This window comes from Balaenoptera physalus (genome assembly GCF_965194825.1).
Source record: "Balaenoptera physalus genome assembly, chromosome: 6".
Lineage (NCBI taxonomy): Eukaryota > Metazoa > Chordata > Mammalia > Artiodactyla > Balaenopteridae > Balaenoptera > Balaenoptera physalus.
This window is the reverse complement of record NC_138885.1, coordinates 127412048-127429459: the sequence shown is the minus strand read 5'-3', so window position 1 is coordinate 127429459 and position 17412 is coordinate 127412048. Positions and strand designations below refer to the sequence as shown.

Genomic DNA, 17412 nt, shown 5'->3' with positions numbered 1-17412 from the left:
AAGTTCTGGATCCTACGTGGCAGAGGGGCCCTTATGTTCTTTAATAGATTTATGTCCATATGCTTTTGGTATGTGGGACCCTAATGTGCAGGGCCTCGGGCCTCTTGCCCAAATCTAAGGGTGCTGCTGGGTGCATGGAAAACTTCTGTGATTACTGACGAATCACCCCCGTGGAGACCTCTTCTGGGAAGGAGGGACCACCACTGGGACTTGACTCTGAAACAGGACTCAGCACGTGGCACTGAGATGGCTTGTTTGTACATAAGCTCTCACTCCACTGCAGTCTCCTTGAGGGCCCATAGCTTAAAACCAAAATTTACTGGTACTATGTTGTGTTTCCAAAGTAACACATACTTAGTTTGCCAAATACAAAATTATACTGAATCTGTTTTTCTAGCTACTCCTGCCATCCTGTTTATGTGCCCAGGCGGAGAGCCACCATGCTCTTGGAAAGAGGGTGTTTCGCGTTCCCGGGCTGACAGGCCCAAAGGTGGGTCTGTCTACGGGATCTCATTCATGCTGTGGGATTGCGCCTGGCTTCTGTCCACCAGCTGGTTCATCGAAATATCAAGTTTATAATTGAACAGAAAGACACCTGATTGGAAGTCAGAAGTCCCAAATTCAAGACCATGCTCTGCCAGAGCAGCCTATCCATGAGTGAGTCGCCTTAGCTTCCCTGAATCTGACTGTCTTACTTCTCATCTATAAAATACTAAGATTGAGGGCTTCCCTGGTGGCGCAGTGGTTGAGAGTCTGCCTGCCAATGCAGGGGACACGGGTTCGAGCCCTGGTTTGGGAAGATCCCACGTGCCGCGGAGCAGCTGGGCCCGTGAGCCACAACTACTGAGCCTGCGCGTCTGGAGCCTGTGCTCCGCAAGGAGAGGCCGCGATAGTGAGAGGCCTGCGCACCGCGATGAAGAGTGGTCCCCGCTTGCCACAACTAGAGAAAGCCCTCGCACAGAAACGAAGACCCAACACAGCCATAAATAAATAAATAAATAAATACTTAAAAAAAAAGTAAAAGTCTATAAAAAAAAAATACTAAGGTTGAGCTGAGAATCTCTACAAGGCTTTACAGCTTTAGCGGCACAGGAGGCTACTGAGTTCTCAAAATTAAATTCACAGGTTCTCTACCCCACAGACTCTTGTATATACTTTGGCTACAGTGGGCATTAAAATTTGTTTATGTATATATAAACAACTCTCAATCCAATATGACCCATCAGTCAAAATCTGCCCTGCAACACAAATAGGTCACAGCTTGGGTCTGAGGGTGCAAAAATTCCCACTAATGAGTTCAGCGGAATGAAATGATACTTTTAAATGTATTTCATTCTTTTGAAACGTTTACTTTTCTGTTTGTGGAACTTCTGCACTTGTATTCCTACTTATATTGGTTATATACAGTAAGTATATAACCAGTACAATATATTTCTGTTTCTAATGTTCCCTAATCTTCCTAAATATAATTTCTGAATAAAACTCTAGGAAAATATGGTATCTCAGTGTCCTGTTTTGATTTGTTTTTTATTTATTTTTGGGTGCGTTGGGTCTTCGTTGCTGCGCACGGGCTTTCTCTAGTTGCGGTGAGCGGGGCCTACTCTTCATTGCGGTGCGCGGGCTTCTCATTTTTTTTGATGTTTTTGAGGAGGGGTGGGAATGATGGAGTTGACTTTCAGCAATATGTTGCAAAGGTCCAGAAGGTTATAAGGTGAAAGACAAGGGACACACTGAATTTATTGGGGGTAATGCTAGCTACTCTAACAATAGACATTTATTGCTTGTTGATGTCAACTGTCCTGAACAGTCCTAGGTGGGCAGAAGGGGCAGGGGTTGGGCCTCTACCTGGTACAGATTTAGGTCCATGGAAGCTGATATTTTCAGCACATGACTTCCAGTGTAGCTTGGTTGTCTCCAAACTATAGATGGAAAAGAAGAAAATAGATGACCTCCATCACTTTGTAAACTCCTTAGATGAAAATAACTTCCCATTGGTTAGAAATAGTTACATGGCCCAACCTAGAGGCATGGGTAACTGGGAAACGTAGTCCGCAGCTGGGTGGACACTTCTCAACCACTCTACATGAAATGTAAAAGCACAAATGTTAGTGGACAGTTAGCCATATCTGTGTATAAAGCCCAAGTTTTTCAGTCAAATCAGCCTCAACTGATTTGACTGAAGTGTGTTTAGAAGAGGATGCCTGACATAACATGGGTGAGTGTTTAATACCCATTCATATCACATGAATTCCTCCTGGGGTAGTACTGTCAGGCATACTCAGTGCAGGGTTGGAGCTACTTAACTCCAACCACGGAGTGAGCAGAAGATGGGGTGAGCAGAAGCCAGTAAAAGCTAGAGAATTTTAGGAAATGTGGTCCCTGGTGTTTGACTACAATCCTTACTGCTCTTAGGTCCGTGGTGTGCAGTGGGCTAGGAGAAGAAGCATTGGGTTGCGGGGGAGGACAAAACAAAGTGCTTTTGCTTTACCTCTTGTTTTCACCAATGGCACAAATGTGACTTGGCTGTGACTCCACTCTCTCTCATATATTAAGTTCTATCCCTGGAAGAAACATATTTTTCTAATATGTTTTCTTGAGATGTGTTCTCATTTGAATTAAACAGGTAGTTTTAACTCGTTTTTAAAATGTTACATGTCATCTTAGACAAGTAAGTATATCTAGACATTCTAGACATCTAAGACATGGAAGAAACACAAACATGATTGAAATCACTTAAAATGGTACCTAGTAATGGTAATCCCAGGTACTCTAGAGAAAGTTTTTTCCATACAATTTAAATGAAATCACCCTGGTGAAATGTCTTGCTCAATATTCATTTCAATGTCATTCTAGTATAGCTTTTGGTACAGTAGAGACTGGAATGATTACAAACTACATTTTCCAGGGACTTCCCTGGTGGTCCAGTGGTTAAGACTCCACACTCCCAATGCAGCGGGCACGGGTTCGATCCCTGGTTGGGGAATTAAGATCCCACATGGGTGGCAAAACTACATTTTCTAGAATACTCTGCATCTAAGTCTGGATATTGCAATAATTAGATCAATTCTTGAGCGATATTGAAATGCAGCAGGACCCTGCGGTCCTTGCCTGCCCCCCACCCCACGTCCTCAGCCTGCATTTTGTCCGTAGAAAAACTTTAGCCAAAGAGTAAGTTTAATCAGAGAAGTGAGAACATGCAGAAACAAAGGAAAAGAGTCAAAGGAGACCAAATAATAATAGATCGGTCACTAAGCAAAGTCAAGGACGTTTAGTTCCTCCTCAAGGGCTATAGATAATATTCTGAGCCGTATCCTGTGAGCTGTGTTACAGATACTGAAAGCCCCACCAGGTGGAAGAAGTTAACTACATGATGACCAGACTGTAGCCACGACATAAGCTGCCACAATTCCGAGAACAGGCCTCAAGGCAATGGGAACAAACCGACCCTGGAACTGAAGATTAACTGTACTTAAAACAATCGAGATGACCCTGGTCAGACCACTGCATGACCAATTTCAAGATGACTCTCAGAGCTGACTGTGCTGTTTCTACATGTAGCCCCCTCCCTCCGTCTATGAAAGCTCTTGCCCACTGACTGTCAGTGGGGTGGGGAGTCGGCCTTTGGACAGGAGTCCGCCCTCCCCTCGGCAAATTTTCCTTTCCACCAACACGCCCCTTTATTGGCTTCTGAGTGGCGAGCAGCCACACCCCGCTTTCAGTAGCAATACGGAAGACAGCAAGGAGGTGGAGGCCCTCTTTCTGCTGCTTCTGTCTGTGGCTGTGAAGGAAGATGCGGGGGCAGGGGTTTTGAGTTTTCTGCACGGCCGCAATGTTCCTGGGTCCAGATATTACTTTCCCGAAAGCTAAGAAGAAGTTGCAGTGGCAGCAGAAGTCAAATTCAGTGTTCCAGGGTCCTGTCTACCCCTGAGGGTGTGGAGGGGCAGTGGCAGCAGCAGTGGTGGTGGGTTCCTGGACGGCAGCTGTCGTGGTGTATGCATTCCAGAGGCGGCTTCTTCATTTCCCTGCCTTTGTGAGGACTGCAGAGGCAGAAGTTCCCCTGGGGCCATTCAGCAGTCATGTCCTGGAAGGCATTCCTGGACACTGCCCCTCCAGCCCTCCCAACAGTTTTGTACACGATTCCCCAATTATCCTTCTGCCAGTTTAGCATAGCTAGAAGAGTTTGGGTTTTCTGCAACTGATAGTGGTATATGAAACACCTTTCTGACCATCTTTTTGTGTCAAATTCTAGCCATCTTCCAAAGCCGAGAGGAATTCTGCTTCTTGCTCATCTTGATAGAATCCTTCCGTTTTCTTGACTCTTTTTGCTGTTTTAGTATGGCATGTGACAAGTTATTTGTATACTTTTCTATCCTTGGTTTTAGTAACTTTGGTTTTGTTTGCAAAAAAAAAAAAAAAAAGAAACCCACTTAAAGTACTAACAAGGGGATAATTTATTATAAGAATATAGAGGCATCTCACAGTAAACAAACACAGGACCAGCAGTCAGTCTTCATGGGTAGAGACCAAGAAGCAGAAAGCCTGTTTTGTGTGTGTGAGCATACAGCCTGAAACTGAACCCTAACATTTTGACTAATCAAGAACATTTGCAGCAGAGAAAATATTTTCTCCCAATCTCATATATATTCATTTTCTTGTTGAACAATTTCAAAATAAGGAACTTCCATAGCTGGTAATAATATCAATACAACAAGAAAAATAGGTTATCTTAACTGGATATTCTTGTTTTTACTTTTTACATGGCATACTAGTAAAATGTAAAATATGTTAGAAGAGTGTATCTTAAACCCATTTTTTTTTTTTGTTTTTATCTGCTGATTTTCATGCATAAATTTACCTAGTAGCAACCATAGATTTTTTCCCACCTACCTTCCCCACCCCATGGTAATGTAAAATCGTCCTTACTTCCTGCAATACTCCTCATAATAATGTCCTGCCCTACTGGACTCTGAACTGATCTCTGTAATTTTTTTTTTTATAAGTGCTGAGCTTTAACTAGAAGACTCAGGATAAAAGGCAAGACAGTGCCACAAAAACAGCCACCCTGACAGGGTTTCTCCTCGAACCAGGGGGTGACCATGACCTGCTGCGAAGGATGGACAGCCTGCAATGGATTCAGCCTGCTGGTTCTGCTTCTGTTGGGAGTAATTCTCAATGCAATACCTCTAATTGTCAACTTAGTGGAGGAAGACCACATTTTTAAAAACCCCATCTCTTGCTTTGAATGGTTCTTCCCTGGGATTATTGGAGCAGGTCTGATGGTGAGTGAAATTTATTTGACTTGCTTTGGAGCTATTTTACTGAAGATGGTCTAAAGACCATCTTGCAGCCTTGCAGTGAGCTATGTCTTGGCTTAGGATATAGTGAGGATCAGTGGGTATGGTATTAATTTATATTGGTATCAGTGAAGAACAACAATTTAAATGAACTGTGGTACAGGCTAGGGAGCTTGGGCAAAAAATAGTAAGATATTGATAAAAGTTGGTTGGGTAATTACGTATCGTACTTCTTCGCGTATAAGGCTGCTCTTCCAAGCTTCATAGTTAGTGTTCGGGACTTTTTGAATTTATTCCCTCAGCTTTCCTTTGCCAAAACCAGTCTCTAAGTATTCACAGGGAATACAGCAAAAGCGGGAAGTGCTCAAGAGGAAGGGGAAGAAACATTCCATGCACGATGAGTCTCCTGGATGATAATTGTGAGGCATGAATATGGCATTGCCTGCACCGAGGGGAGTTGGCCCAAGAGGTTTGGGACTTGAAACCCTGGCTTTCTGACCTCAGGGACGTTTTGACTCAGATCTTACTTACAACCTATACATCATGGTACTTGGTTAATGTTTGATAGTTATTAATAGGTCTATCTTTGTTGAAATATGCAGCAGAGCAGTGTAAGACAGAACTCCCCAGTGTACGTGATCATAGGTCACCCGAGGCACCTGTAATACATGTAGATTTACAGACCTTCTCCTGGGAATTCTGATGCAGTAGGCCTGGGTGGTACCCCTTGTGTAGAGCAATAAATCCTGTTTTCAGACATGACAGAATATTGAGATATTCTGGTTGTGTCTCCAATATATTACTGTTAGCAAATCATTTATCCTGTGATTTTGTTTGCATATCAGTAAAATGGGGATGTAACTGAAGTTTGAAAATTCAGCATTCAAGAGCCTTGTTTTTGTTATACCACTTGGGTACTATAGCACCCACTTGCGGTCTCGTTAATGCCAGAGAAATGCGCCTTTGTTTGGATGTATGTGTGTGTTACAATGATGATCAGTTATTGCTTCTAGTCTTATCTCCAGGCTTAACATGAAAACGCTCGTGGGTCATTATATATGAAACAGAGAGACCACTGTTAAGCGCTAACCACTGGGTTCATACATTACACTATCTTATTTAAATGCTATAATAATCTGGCTGAGTAGTTATTAACATTTGTATTTTAACAGACCAGCAAACAGAAGGTTAAGAATGTTAACAAGGTCACAGAGTAGGTGTGAAACCCAATTCCAGATTTATCTGACTCCAAAGCTCTGTTTTCCACCAGTATTAGCACCATAATCTTCATCACCTGTCTCAGGCTGACAAAGGGGAAAGACAAGATCTATAACCTAACCCATAAACTTAAGTGACCAGGAAACTGAAGCATAGAAAAATTATATAAATATGAAATCGTTTCAGAGAATCTGGACTTTCTTGTTCCAGGATTAAGTTTGCTTTATCACCTCAATAAATATTAACAATGTACTGGTATCACGCCAGGCTCTGACTATTACTCGGTATTGTGGAATATCTTCAAAGTATCAAACAACTCTTTGAAAAGTTCAATAGACATTTTATAGATAGAGCCTCAAACTCTAGACTAGGCTCACAAGCAAACAGGTGGGTGATAGAAAGGTTATTTTCTTGATCCTTGGCTATATATAGAATGTGGAAGAATATCTTTTTTCAAAGGGAATTGTGCCCTTTACATCTATCAAAATACTGACTTAGCTCAAAACACTGAACTCTCAATATACTTGTAAATACACAGAAAAGTTAATGAAGAAGAAATCACTGTCGTGATAAGCACTTTTGTCATAGTTCTTGAAATCTTTCTAATCTGTAGAATTTTAAATTAGTATTGTTTCAAAAACAGGGAATTTTGCAGGAAGTAGTTAATAATAAAAACTATGGAATTCATTATTACTTCATAAAATACAGTCATGTTATGGTTTTATGATTTACCCAAAACAGAGGTGAACCTTTTCATCTTTGAAACCATGACTAAGAGTAAAAATGTTACATAATTACCTTCACCTATCTGCTAAATGGAAAAATCAATACACATTCTTCTTCCAAGTCCTGAAAAAACGACTTGAAACGTTTCCTTGAACTGTTTCCTCTAAAAAATAAAGGCCATTTTATTTTATAGATTAATTGTAAGCCTAATCTTAATCATGCTTATTTACTGAGTTCACTTATTGTGTAATAATTCACCAATTATTAAAATCATAACAGAGAAGAAATTGAACGTTACATTAGAAAATATTATGTCTAACAAAAATTTTCAAAATACAGATTTTATATAATGAGCCATTATTTTGTTTGTTACTTTCATGTTCAAGTACTTAGAGGAATCCTAAAAGTTTGAATTCTATCAGAGTTGTAATGGTCTAAAGCTCTTCTGTACTTCACTTACGAAATCATATGCCTTATTTCTAAAACTGGATGAACATATGGGTTTCTGTAAGGAAAAATAAACAATGCTACTTCCTTTCTTTATAAAAACAAACGACTATCAAGAAAAAGTTTCACAAAAACTCCTATGCATTCAAATGTGCTTAGGAATTGAAGAGAAAGATGATTCTCAAGATTACTTATTTGTGCAGATTATCTGGAAGACTTATAATTCAGTCACATACACCCACACACACTTTCACATTTTAATGTTCATCCTATAAAGAGCCCCTCTAATTTCCAAAGCTCTGAATGGGCAAAATGGTTGAAATACAGAGTTACCAAGTTACCCATAATGATGTAACAAAGATGTGTCAACATGCCATGAAGTCAACCAGGTGAGAATTCATACATGATAAGCTATTATTACTTTATAAATCCCTTTGCAAGACAAGGGAACTAGGAAAGTATCTCTTTCAGCATCTCTGAAATAAATTAATCTTCAAGAAAGTTAGCAGAGTTTAATTTACATCAATAAGGAAAATGGAATGATTTATCCATTTTAATTAGAATTTAATGTTGCACTAACTTTAACAGATAATTAATTTTCTAAATCAGGGGTTAACACGTTTTTTTCTGCGAAAAGCCAGGTAGTGAATATTTTAGGCTCTGCGAGCCAGTCTCTCTCACAATAATTCAACTCTACTGCTGGTGCACCAAAGCAGCATGAATAATAAGTAAGCGAATGGGCATGTCTGTTTTCATAAAAGTTTATAAAAAAGAGGCGGTGGGCCAGTTTGCCACTTCCTGTTCTAAATGATTTGTTCCTTAAGCTCAGAAGGCAGTATCACTTATAAGTACAACAAAAGAAATTTAGCCCACGAACACTGACACCTATTTGGGCACATAAATTTCTTTTCCCTTTTCTTCTGGGCTCTCAGCCATGCCTTGAATGGCTAGGCTGCCATACATACACGTGCCCTTTGAATTATAAGAGTGTCAGTGTTCCAGCCAGTATGTAAGCAAAGTTTGATAACAATACCAAGTGTCTTCCATACGTGACACGGAGTCAGCACATGGTCAGAGTGGGGTGAAGTTTGTCAGGAAAGCTGCCTTGTAAGGCTGTTCAATCCGAGACCTGCTCTGAAAGGACAAAGGTGGACATGGTCTTGGAACGATGGATTGGGGAAGGAGCAATTAGGAGGAGGACGATGAGATGAGCGAGGGGGGTGATGGTGGTGGGGAGGATGAGAATGGCAAGCTCTATGAAGGAACAGAGAATTGCTAGAATTGGCCAGTGTGGTTGGAACAGTGGTTGAGTCTGGGCTCTGGAACCCTAATGCCCAACTTTGACTCCCAACTCTTCCACTTTCTTAGGCAAGTTACTCAAGCTTTCTGTGCCTCAGTTTTCCGACCCAGTAAAATGGGGATAATTGGCACCTACCGCATAGGATTTTTATGAGGCTGTGAATGAACTAAAACACATACAGCACCTATAACAGTGCCTGGTACGTTGTTAGAACTCAGTAAAATGTTAGAAAACAAGAGTGGGAGGAGAGAGAGAGAACTACTCAAGGGCAGCTGTGCTGAGATGGCAAAAAACTTATGGCTAAAATATCTTAAGTGTAAGGAAGTAATCGACATTCAACTCTTCAATGATACAAAACTTCTTTCATGAAGAACTTCTAGTTATAGCTGCTGACTAGTTATTAGTAGAAATTTTAACCTAAATTCTGAGAACATGGCATCATTTCTTACAGCTTTCCCCAGCAATATGTGTTCCCTTGACACAGAATGTAATACAAGATTTCTAAACATCAATGCGAAGTGAGATCATTCCATACCATGGATACAGGAGTAGAAAGGAGAATGTAGAACTAAAAGTAATTCTCAAATCATAAGTTTGGGGAACTACTGAGCCGGTGGTGACCCTGGGAGTGAGAGGAAAGTTAGGGAAGTGGGAGAAGGGTGGTGATAGAATTCTTAGTTTCCAATTGCCAGGCAGACAAAACCATCAATTTCCTTTCTGAATGCTTGCCAGATTAATTCACACTATTTTGGGGAAATTGGGTAAGTGGTTGCAGATTATAGTAAAAAAAAAAAAAAAAAAGTGAATTTTGGATGATGCAACCATTCCTTCAGAAACATTCCTTCCAAAATAATGAATAAATAACTTACTCTATTTAAAATCCAAGTCTCTCTAATGATGACTCAAAGTAAAAATGTACATGGAAGAGTCTGAAATTGCTATACTGAAATCTCCCATTCTTTCCCCCTTTTTAATCTTTATGGTCCAAATGGGGATCATAAGGGTCACAAGATCAAGGACATTGCCACATTTCCTTTTTATTCTCTTAAGCCTCTTGGCTTCCCACAACTGCTGGCAAGTAGAAAGTGAACATTATTGCTTTATCATCTGATGAGAAGTAATATTCTTTGTTCCTGTTGATGTCATTTCCAGGTCATTCCAGCAACAACAATGTCCTTAGCAGCGAGGAAAAGAGCATGCTGCAATAACAAAACCGGGGTGAGCACGGCACAGCTGGTCTGGTGCATAAGCAGTTACGGGCATCTCAGCAAAGCCGCTGAGGCGTCAGCATCTCCTGAATCACCGTGTGGCTCCAGTGGCAGGGCTGGTCCTAGAAACATGTTATTTAGAATAATTTATACGATAATGCTGAAAGCGTGAAGTTTGTCTTTTTGTTTTCCCATAAAAATTTAGTTTTGGAGCGAGCTTTCAGACCTCTCCTCAATCTTCGGTTTCAGTCTAAAGGTTTTCAAAGAAAGGAGATTTATAAGTCTGCACTCAGGGCTGTAATCAATTTCATAATACTCAAACACCTGTTACTTGTGTGGTGTGTATGAAATACTTAGGGAAAAAGTATCCTCAGTTCTCTTATGCACGTGAAAGACTGGTTTACTAGGACCAGAATGTTAACTGTCCTTGTCTAGTTAAGTTAAAGGAGACAACACTTATTTTTTCAAACATTTGGTATGTATAAAATTGTAACTATGTTAAAAGGAAATTAATATTTATTAACCTTCTCTCACTATACTCAAAATATTTTCAAATACGCTATCTTATTTTTCTGAAAACCCATACATTTTATGATCTCTGTTTTATTGACTGAGAAATTGATCCTCAGAGAAAGCATATAACCTGCCAGTGTAGCACAGTTACTAGGTAGGTTTGTATCCAAATCCGTCAGACTCCAAAATTCCCAGTCTTCACACTGTTTATGCCATGAACATTGTTACGAAGTTAACACTGAGGTCTCTCATAATTCTTTAAGGAAGCAGGTAGATCAATAAATAAGAAATCACAGTAAATATTCCTGACTGAGCTTGAGGTTTTAAAGCAATGGTTCTCAGCCTGATGGGAACATTAGAATCACCTGGGGAAAATCTTAAAAATACCAGTGCCTGGTGGCCCCCCTGAGATTCTGCATTAGTATCTTTCAAACGCACCTTAAGTGATTCTCATGTGCTCCCAGGGGTGAGAGCCACTGTTTAAAAGGGTACATATTTATAGCCATGAGTTCGATTTATTATTTTTTTTAAATTACCTTTTCCTGACATTTGGTATTTATCTAGGATTATAGTTACTTTGCTAGTTATTTACAGTCTATCTTTGCTCCTGACACACTGTAGCGGTCCGTTGAAATGGACAAGGTTCGTGTAGAGCATAAGAGTTCAGGTTTTTCAGAAACAGTGGCAAGACCAATGATCTTTTAGCAAGTCTAATGAAATGGCAGGGACTTTGCCCTCTGCCTTCTTGTGTCAGTCGCACCCAATCAAACTGTGATCTTAAGATCTAGGACTGTAAGGTGTCAGGAGAATGGCAGCAGTTGATGATAAAGACTGCTTATGCTGCTGAAACTTGAAACAGAGCGGGAACATGTAACAACATGTGCAGATGTGCCTACTTTATTTTTCAGCTGTTTCTTTCATCACTTCTGAACGTGATCACCGTCATTGGAGCTGCATACTGCCTGACGGTGTCTGTCCAGGCTCTCGCGGAGGGCCCTCTCATTTGCAACTCTCAAGGCAACAGCACTTCCAGTTGCGAATTTTCATTTAAAAACTTAACGTGAGTAACCGTTTGCTGTCTTACACAGCTGCAGCTAGCTAGGTTAGAATAGTGTGGTGTTGACCCAGTGCCATGTTATCTCGCATGGGACAGATTCTTAGGGATTTAGCACATTAATCCCAATTGGCCCAATCGCAGAGAAATGGAGGAATCACTGCATTCAGAATGCTTTGGGTATGGTCTTGTCTAAAAGGAGTAGTTGACTTAGATGGATTACCCTTGTCTTTTAAAAATCTACGGCTGCATACGTGCATGTATATAAAAAATTTCTGGAAATATACACCAAAAACTTAACTTTCATCTTTGGAGAATGGTAATGGAGGATGCCCCGGGGGAGGGGAGGGAGCACTGACTTTCTCCACTTCTGATCTAATTTAATTTGTAAACCCTGGGACTTCCCTGGTGGTCCGGTGGGTAAGACTCTGTGCTCCCAAGGCTGGGGGCCCGGGTTTGATCCCTGGTCGGGGAACTAGATCCCTCATGCATGTCCCAACTAAGAAGTCTGCATGCCGCAACTCAAGATCCCACGTGCCACAACGAAGATCCTGTGCACTGCAACTAAGACCTGGCACAGCCAAAGTAAATAAAAAAATATTTTTAAAAAAATTGTAAGCCCTAAGCATACATTACCTTTATAATTTGATAAATCGAATAAAAACACAATAAGTAAATAAAATCTAGAGGCTTACCTACAAGCCCTAAGAAAGAAACAACGCAGCAGTCAATGGAATCATGCAAACATAATAGAAACACACTGTCAGAATGACAATGAATCAAAAGTTTAACTCACAGAGTAACAAATAATGCTGAAGAGTTACATGGAAATGGTTCATTTCAGTCTTGTAAGATCGTTCTGTGCCTGAATCTAGGCACAATTTGTAAAACTGGAAGAAAAGAACAACCTAATTCATTCGTTACCTATATATTGTTCAGTATGGAAAATAACTAGAATTCACTTTTGTAGTTACATGAAAAAATTTTTTTCCCTTTTTCCTTATCTCGCTGCATTAAAAAAGAAAAATCTCTCAAAATTTGCATACCACAGTTGTGGATCAAAATCCAAAGAAACTCCCTTTACTAGTAGAGCCGGAGTAGAAAATTAGAGATTTCAACCACACATGCTATACACATTCAGTCCTCAGAGCGTGGCTACTCACCACGTACCAGGCGCCAGGCCAAGCTGGAGGTCACAGCATCAAGGTATTCCCACTCTAGTTGGGGAGACAGACAGTTACGGAGAGTAAACAACTACAGAAGAGTGACCCTACGCTTGCGGCAAACTGCAAAAAGCATACTCATATTCCGCATGCTGACATACTGTTGTTTTTCCCAGGCTGCACATCAGTTGCTGGTATCCAGAAATGCAAACTCTCTAAGAACACTTAGTCCTACTGTAGAAAACCAAAGATAAATCATGTCAGGACGGATGTGTTAGGGCTAAAAGTTTCTCATTCTCCATACCTTGTTACAACAAGGTTTTAACCAGACATATCTGAAATGTCTTTTGTGAGCAAAAATTGTACATCTGGTTTAAGAACAGACGCAACACAGCAGTTTTGCACTAAGAACTGAGCTCCTTGAAAGGGGGAGCTCATTTATTTTAGTTTCTTTAGCCAGTAGAAGAGCGCCTGCATGAATAGGTGCGACCACAGGAAATTGTTAATATTCAACCCTTTCTGACATAGAAAATTTCATACAGTTCAACCTAAGAGAGTAGATCCTCTGTAGATGCTTGTTGAATGATGGGATATATGATGTCAACGTTTTACAACTGTTAAGAGTACAACGGCACACGCTCAGAAACCCTCATCTTAGCTATAGTTTCTGGGCACAATGTTTCAAAAGCACTTTCTGTTTTACTATACATGTCTTCTTCTAGGCACAATGCTGCATTCTTTAGATGGTCAGTGGCATTCTTGAATATCTTATTTTTATCATTTCTTTCATTTTGTGCAGTGCCGTTCATCCAGAATCCTTCGATCTGCAGTGGTTCTTCAACGACTCTTGTATTTCTCCTACGGATTTCAATAATCCCTCCATCAACAACACAACAGCCAGTAACTGGAGAACATACAGCTTAAACTTCAAGTCTATAGAAAACAAACATAGGATTATCCATTTCTCAGTATTTTTAGGTCTACTGCTCGTGGGCATTCTTGAGACCCTGTTTGGGCTCAGTCAGATAGTCATTGGCTTCCTCGGCTGTCTGTGTGGAGGAGTCTCTAAGCGAAGAAGCCGAATTGTGTAGTTTAATAATAATAAAATGGAAATACCAGTTTGAACCATTTGAGAATGACATTTAAAAGACATGCTTTTAGAAATTCAATAATGGAACCTTATCTAGAAAGCTGTGGATGAGTCAGTTTAATCCATAGGTTGTTTTTAAAGTCACCTTTGATGTACTTAAAAAACAAATCAAGCTTTCACACTGAAGCATGTTGGTAAATGCACATTTTCAGACGGAAAGAAAAATATCATCAGTGGTTGACTTTGGGGAAAAGTGGAGAGAAGCTTTCAATTTGTCTTGTGTCTTTCTGTACTTCTGTACTATTTGGATTTTCTAACTATGTTCTCACATGTGGAGAAAGGAAGGGAGGGAGGAGGGTAAGCAGGAACAGAAGTTATATGGGAAGCCAAAGTATGGGACCTTTTTATTGCATTTCTTTATACTTAAAAAAGGTTAAATATATACAGTTGACCCTTGAACAACACGGGTTTGAACTGTGCAGGTCCACTTATAATGCAGATTTTTTCCAATAGTAAATACTAGAGTACTACACGATCTGCAGTCGGTTGAATCTGTGGGTGCAGAGTCCTGGATACAGAGAAACCGAGGATATGGAGGGCCAACCAAAAGTTACATGTGGATTTCTGACTGCATGGAAAGTTGGAGCCCCTAACCCCTGAGTTATTCAAGTGTGAACAGTAATCTAAATACAATCAGGTTTTTAGACCTAATTCAGCTTACAGAAAATCCAGGGAAAGAGGACATTATTCAGACAAATTCAAAAGGTGGGACAGTAAACAGACAATAGTCCCTTGTTTTCAACAAGAAAATGTAGTATAAGAAAAATAAAAGGTTGGATGGGTGGAGGGAACTATTCTAGATTAAGAGAGCAAAGAGCCAGACATGATTCAACCAAATGGATTACGTGAGCCTCGTTGGGGATAACTGGGGGAACCTGTACAAGGACTGGTTTAGGTAATATTAAGGGCTTACTGTTAGTTTTTTTATGCCTGATGATGGTTTTATGGTTATGTAGGAAAATGTCCTTATTTTTCAGAAATGCGTATTTATGTGTTTGGGGGAAAATGTCATGTTTTTAAGACATTTCAGCTAAAAAATGAAGCAACTGAAAAATGTCCTTACATTTAGGTGATAGGCATATGGCAATTCATTACACTCTTCAATTTTCCTATGTTCGCATTTTTCACAATAATTAAAAAACAATAAATACCTAGGGAAAAAAAAAATCAGTCTTTCGAAATCTGGCTTATATAGATGCCAAACTTTAAGACAGGATAACAAAACAGTGTATTTACCATGTTAAAATGTTATAAAATAGACAAAACTCAAAATCTACAATTTTCTGAATATGATCATTCCTGCTTTTTATTTCAATTATTTATATTCACTGGGCTTAAGATTTTAGAAATAATTTACAATACATATATTATAGCTGTCCCCCTCCCCCCAATCAGTAACATCAAGAACTTACAGGCATTTTTTTCTGAACCCATTTACTGTATAAAGACCTTCTTCCTATGCTCCTATAAATACCTATTTATCCTTAAGGTCTAGCTTAAAAATCTACTACTTGAGAAAGCCTTCCCAGAGTGCATGCTTTCAACAAACCGAGTTAGCACTTACCCAAACCACGATGATCATACCTGTCACAATGTAACATATTTTTGTTTATAAATCTATCACTTTAAGACAATTTAAGGGAACAGGGACCATGTCTTTCTCATCCACTTATTCATTAGCTCTTCCCTCCTTCAGGTCCTCAGCAAGGCCTCTTCTCTGCCCAGCTCCCACCTCCCACTCCCACCTGTCTGATCTCCGGCTAAATCCTCTTCATCTTTCAGACTTCAGCACAAGTTATCACTTTTCCTGAGAGGCCTTCCCTAACAGCCTAATGGAAGGCAGGCTTCCCTTTACTCTCTCCTTTGGCCTTCTTTCATTTACAGCAGTGGTCCCCAACCCCTGGGCTGTGGACCAGCAAGCGGTCCACGGCCTGTTAGGACGCGGGCCGCACAGAAGGTGGTGAGCGGCGGGTGAGCAAGCAGAGCTTCAGAAACTGCCGCCCCCATCGCTCTCGTTACCGCCTGAACCATCCCCCACTACCCCGTGGAAAAAACGTCTTCCACGAACCCAGTCCCTGGTGGCAAAAAGGCTGGGGACTGCTGATTTACAGTACTTATCACAATGGCAATAGCATTTTAAAGTGTACTTGTTTCTTAAATTTCACTCTCCCCCATAAGACCATAAGCTGCATGGGTACAGGGATATGTTTCTTTTATTCACTCCCGGTATAGTCAGTACCAAGTACCGTGCCTGATACAAAGTAGGGCCACTACGAATATTTTGTTGAATGAATTAATCCTACCTTTAGTACTCAGCTTTTAGCCAAGACTCAACGCTTATTAAATGAATGTCTAACTGCCAAGAGTCAAAAAATTAAAACACAAGTAAAATAAACACGACAGCTCACTGTATTTGACTGAACAAGTCAATGACAGTGCATATAATCTTCATTAGCCTGGAAATGGGTGAGAGATGACCCCAGTTTTCTACAGGGTCATGAACAGAGACGTGAGCCTCTCATTTCAAAGGGCAAAAGAAAGGATGGCTGGCAATAGCACAATCAGCTGAAACAGCTGGCAAGTTAGTTGTCTGCAATTTTGGTCTTGTGGAAACTGCAGCCTTGGATTAAATGCCTAAAGCCTATGGGCCACTTGTGGTGAGGTGGCTTCTGGGGACATGCCATCTCTACCCCGGTACCTAAACTTACAAATGCATGTCTATACACCCCCCCACCCCCACACACACATACAACATGCACCTAGTCATTTACAAAGCTCATTGTTTTTTATTTCTCACTTCCGTTCCCATGTTCAATCTCACTTTGGAATCTTTATACTTTTATTTTTTTACTGCATCCACCATCTGAAACACTCTCTCCCTGTTTTTGGGCATATATCTCAAATTCCTTCTCCTTCATAAAATTATTTTTATAATCCTCTAATTCTTTAATAAGCCTTATTTCCCTCCTCCTCCATTAATCTGTCAATTCCTTAAGAGCAGGGCTTGTGGTGCATCTGCTATAACCGCTTACTACTGAGGTCAGTGTTGTGCACACACGAGTCTCTACTTACTGACACGATAATACATTGTAAGTAAAAGAACAAGTTATGGTAGTTACATTTTTCCAAACTTGAGGCCAGAAAAAGTTCAATTTCAGTGTCAAATATGATCAAGAAGCTGGATAACATACATTCATGCAGGAAAAGAAGGAAAGCTCTCTTGCAAATATATTTTCATAAAATTATCCCTCAAAGTGTCAATAACCAGCAAATGCTTCAACAAGTATTCCTAGAAGTGAAAAACACCCAACCTTTAAATAGAGTTCCGAAAGCAGTGGC

The 17412-nt window shown here is 40.2% G+C and overlaps 2 protein-coding genes and 1 long non-coding RNA gene across 4 annotated transcripts in view; 1 reads left to right on the top strand and 2 right to left on the bottom strand.

The window, feature by feature from the left end:
* The first annotated feature begins 1041 nt into the window (after nucleotides 1-1041).
* TM4SF20 (transmembrane 4 L six family member 20) lies at nucleotides 1042-16366 on the top strand. The gene is made up of 4 exons (XM_082465658.1): nucleotides 1042-5279; nucleotides 10138-10203; nucleotides 11615-11766; nucleotides 13723-16366. The coding sequence occupies exons 1-4, from the start codon at nucleotides 5097-5099 to the stop codon at nucleotides 14012-14014; spliced, it is 693 nt and encodes a 230-aa protein (XP_082321784.1). The 5' UTR covers nucleotides 1042-5096; the 3' UTR covers nucleotides 14015-16366.
* LOC309662667 lies at nucleotides 7451-13664 on the bottom strand. 2 transcript variants are annotated; one of them, XR_014264875.1, is made up of 2 exons: nucleotides 12557-13664; nucleotides 7451-10315 (listed from the first exon to the last, which is right to left on the bottom strand). It is a non-coding gene; the product is annotated as an uncharacterized lncRNA (long non-coding RNA). The 2 variants fall into 2 exon arrangements; XR_014264876.1 differs by having other exon boundaries at nucleotides 12924-13664.
* Nucleotides 13724-17412, bottom strand: part of MFF (mitochondrial fission factor) — a 39481-nt gene continuing 35792 nt past the window's right edge. The window contains exon 12 of the mRNA XM_082465655.1: nucleotides 13724-13856. Within this exon, the coding sequence (XP_082321781.1) occupies nucleotides 13851-13856 (6 nt within the window). The 3' untranslated portion in view covers nucleotides 13724-13850. The remainder of the gene's footprint in view (nucleotides 13857-17412) is intronic.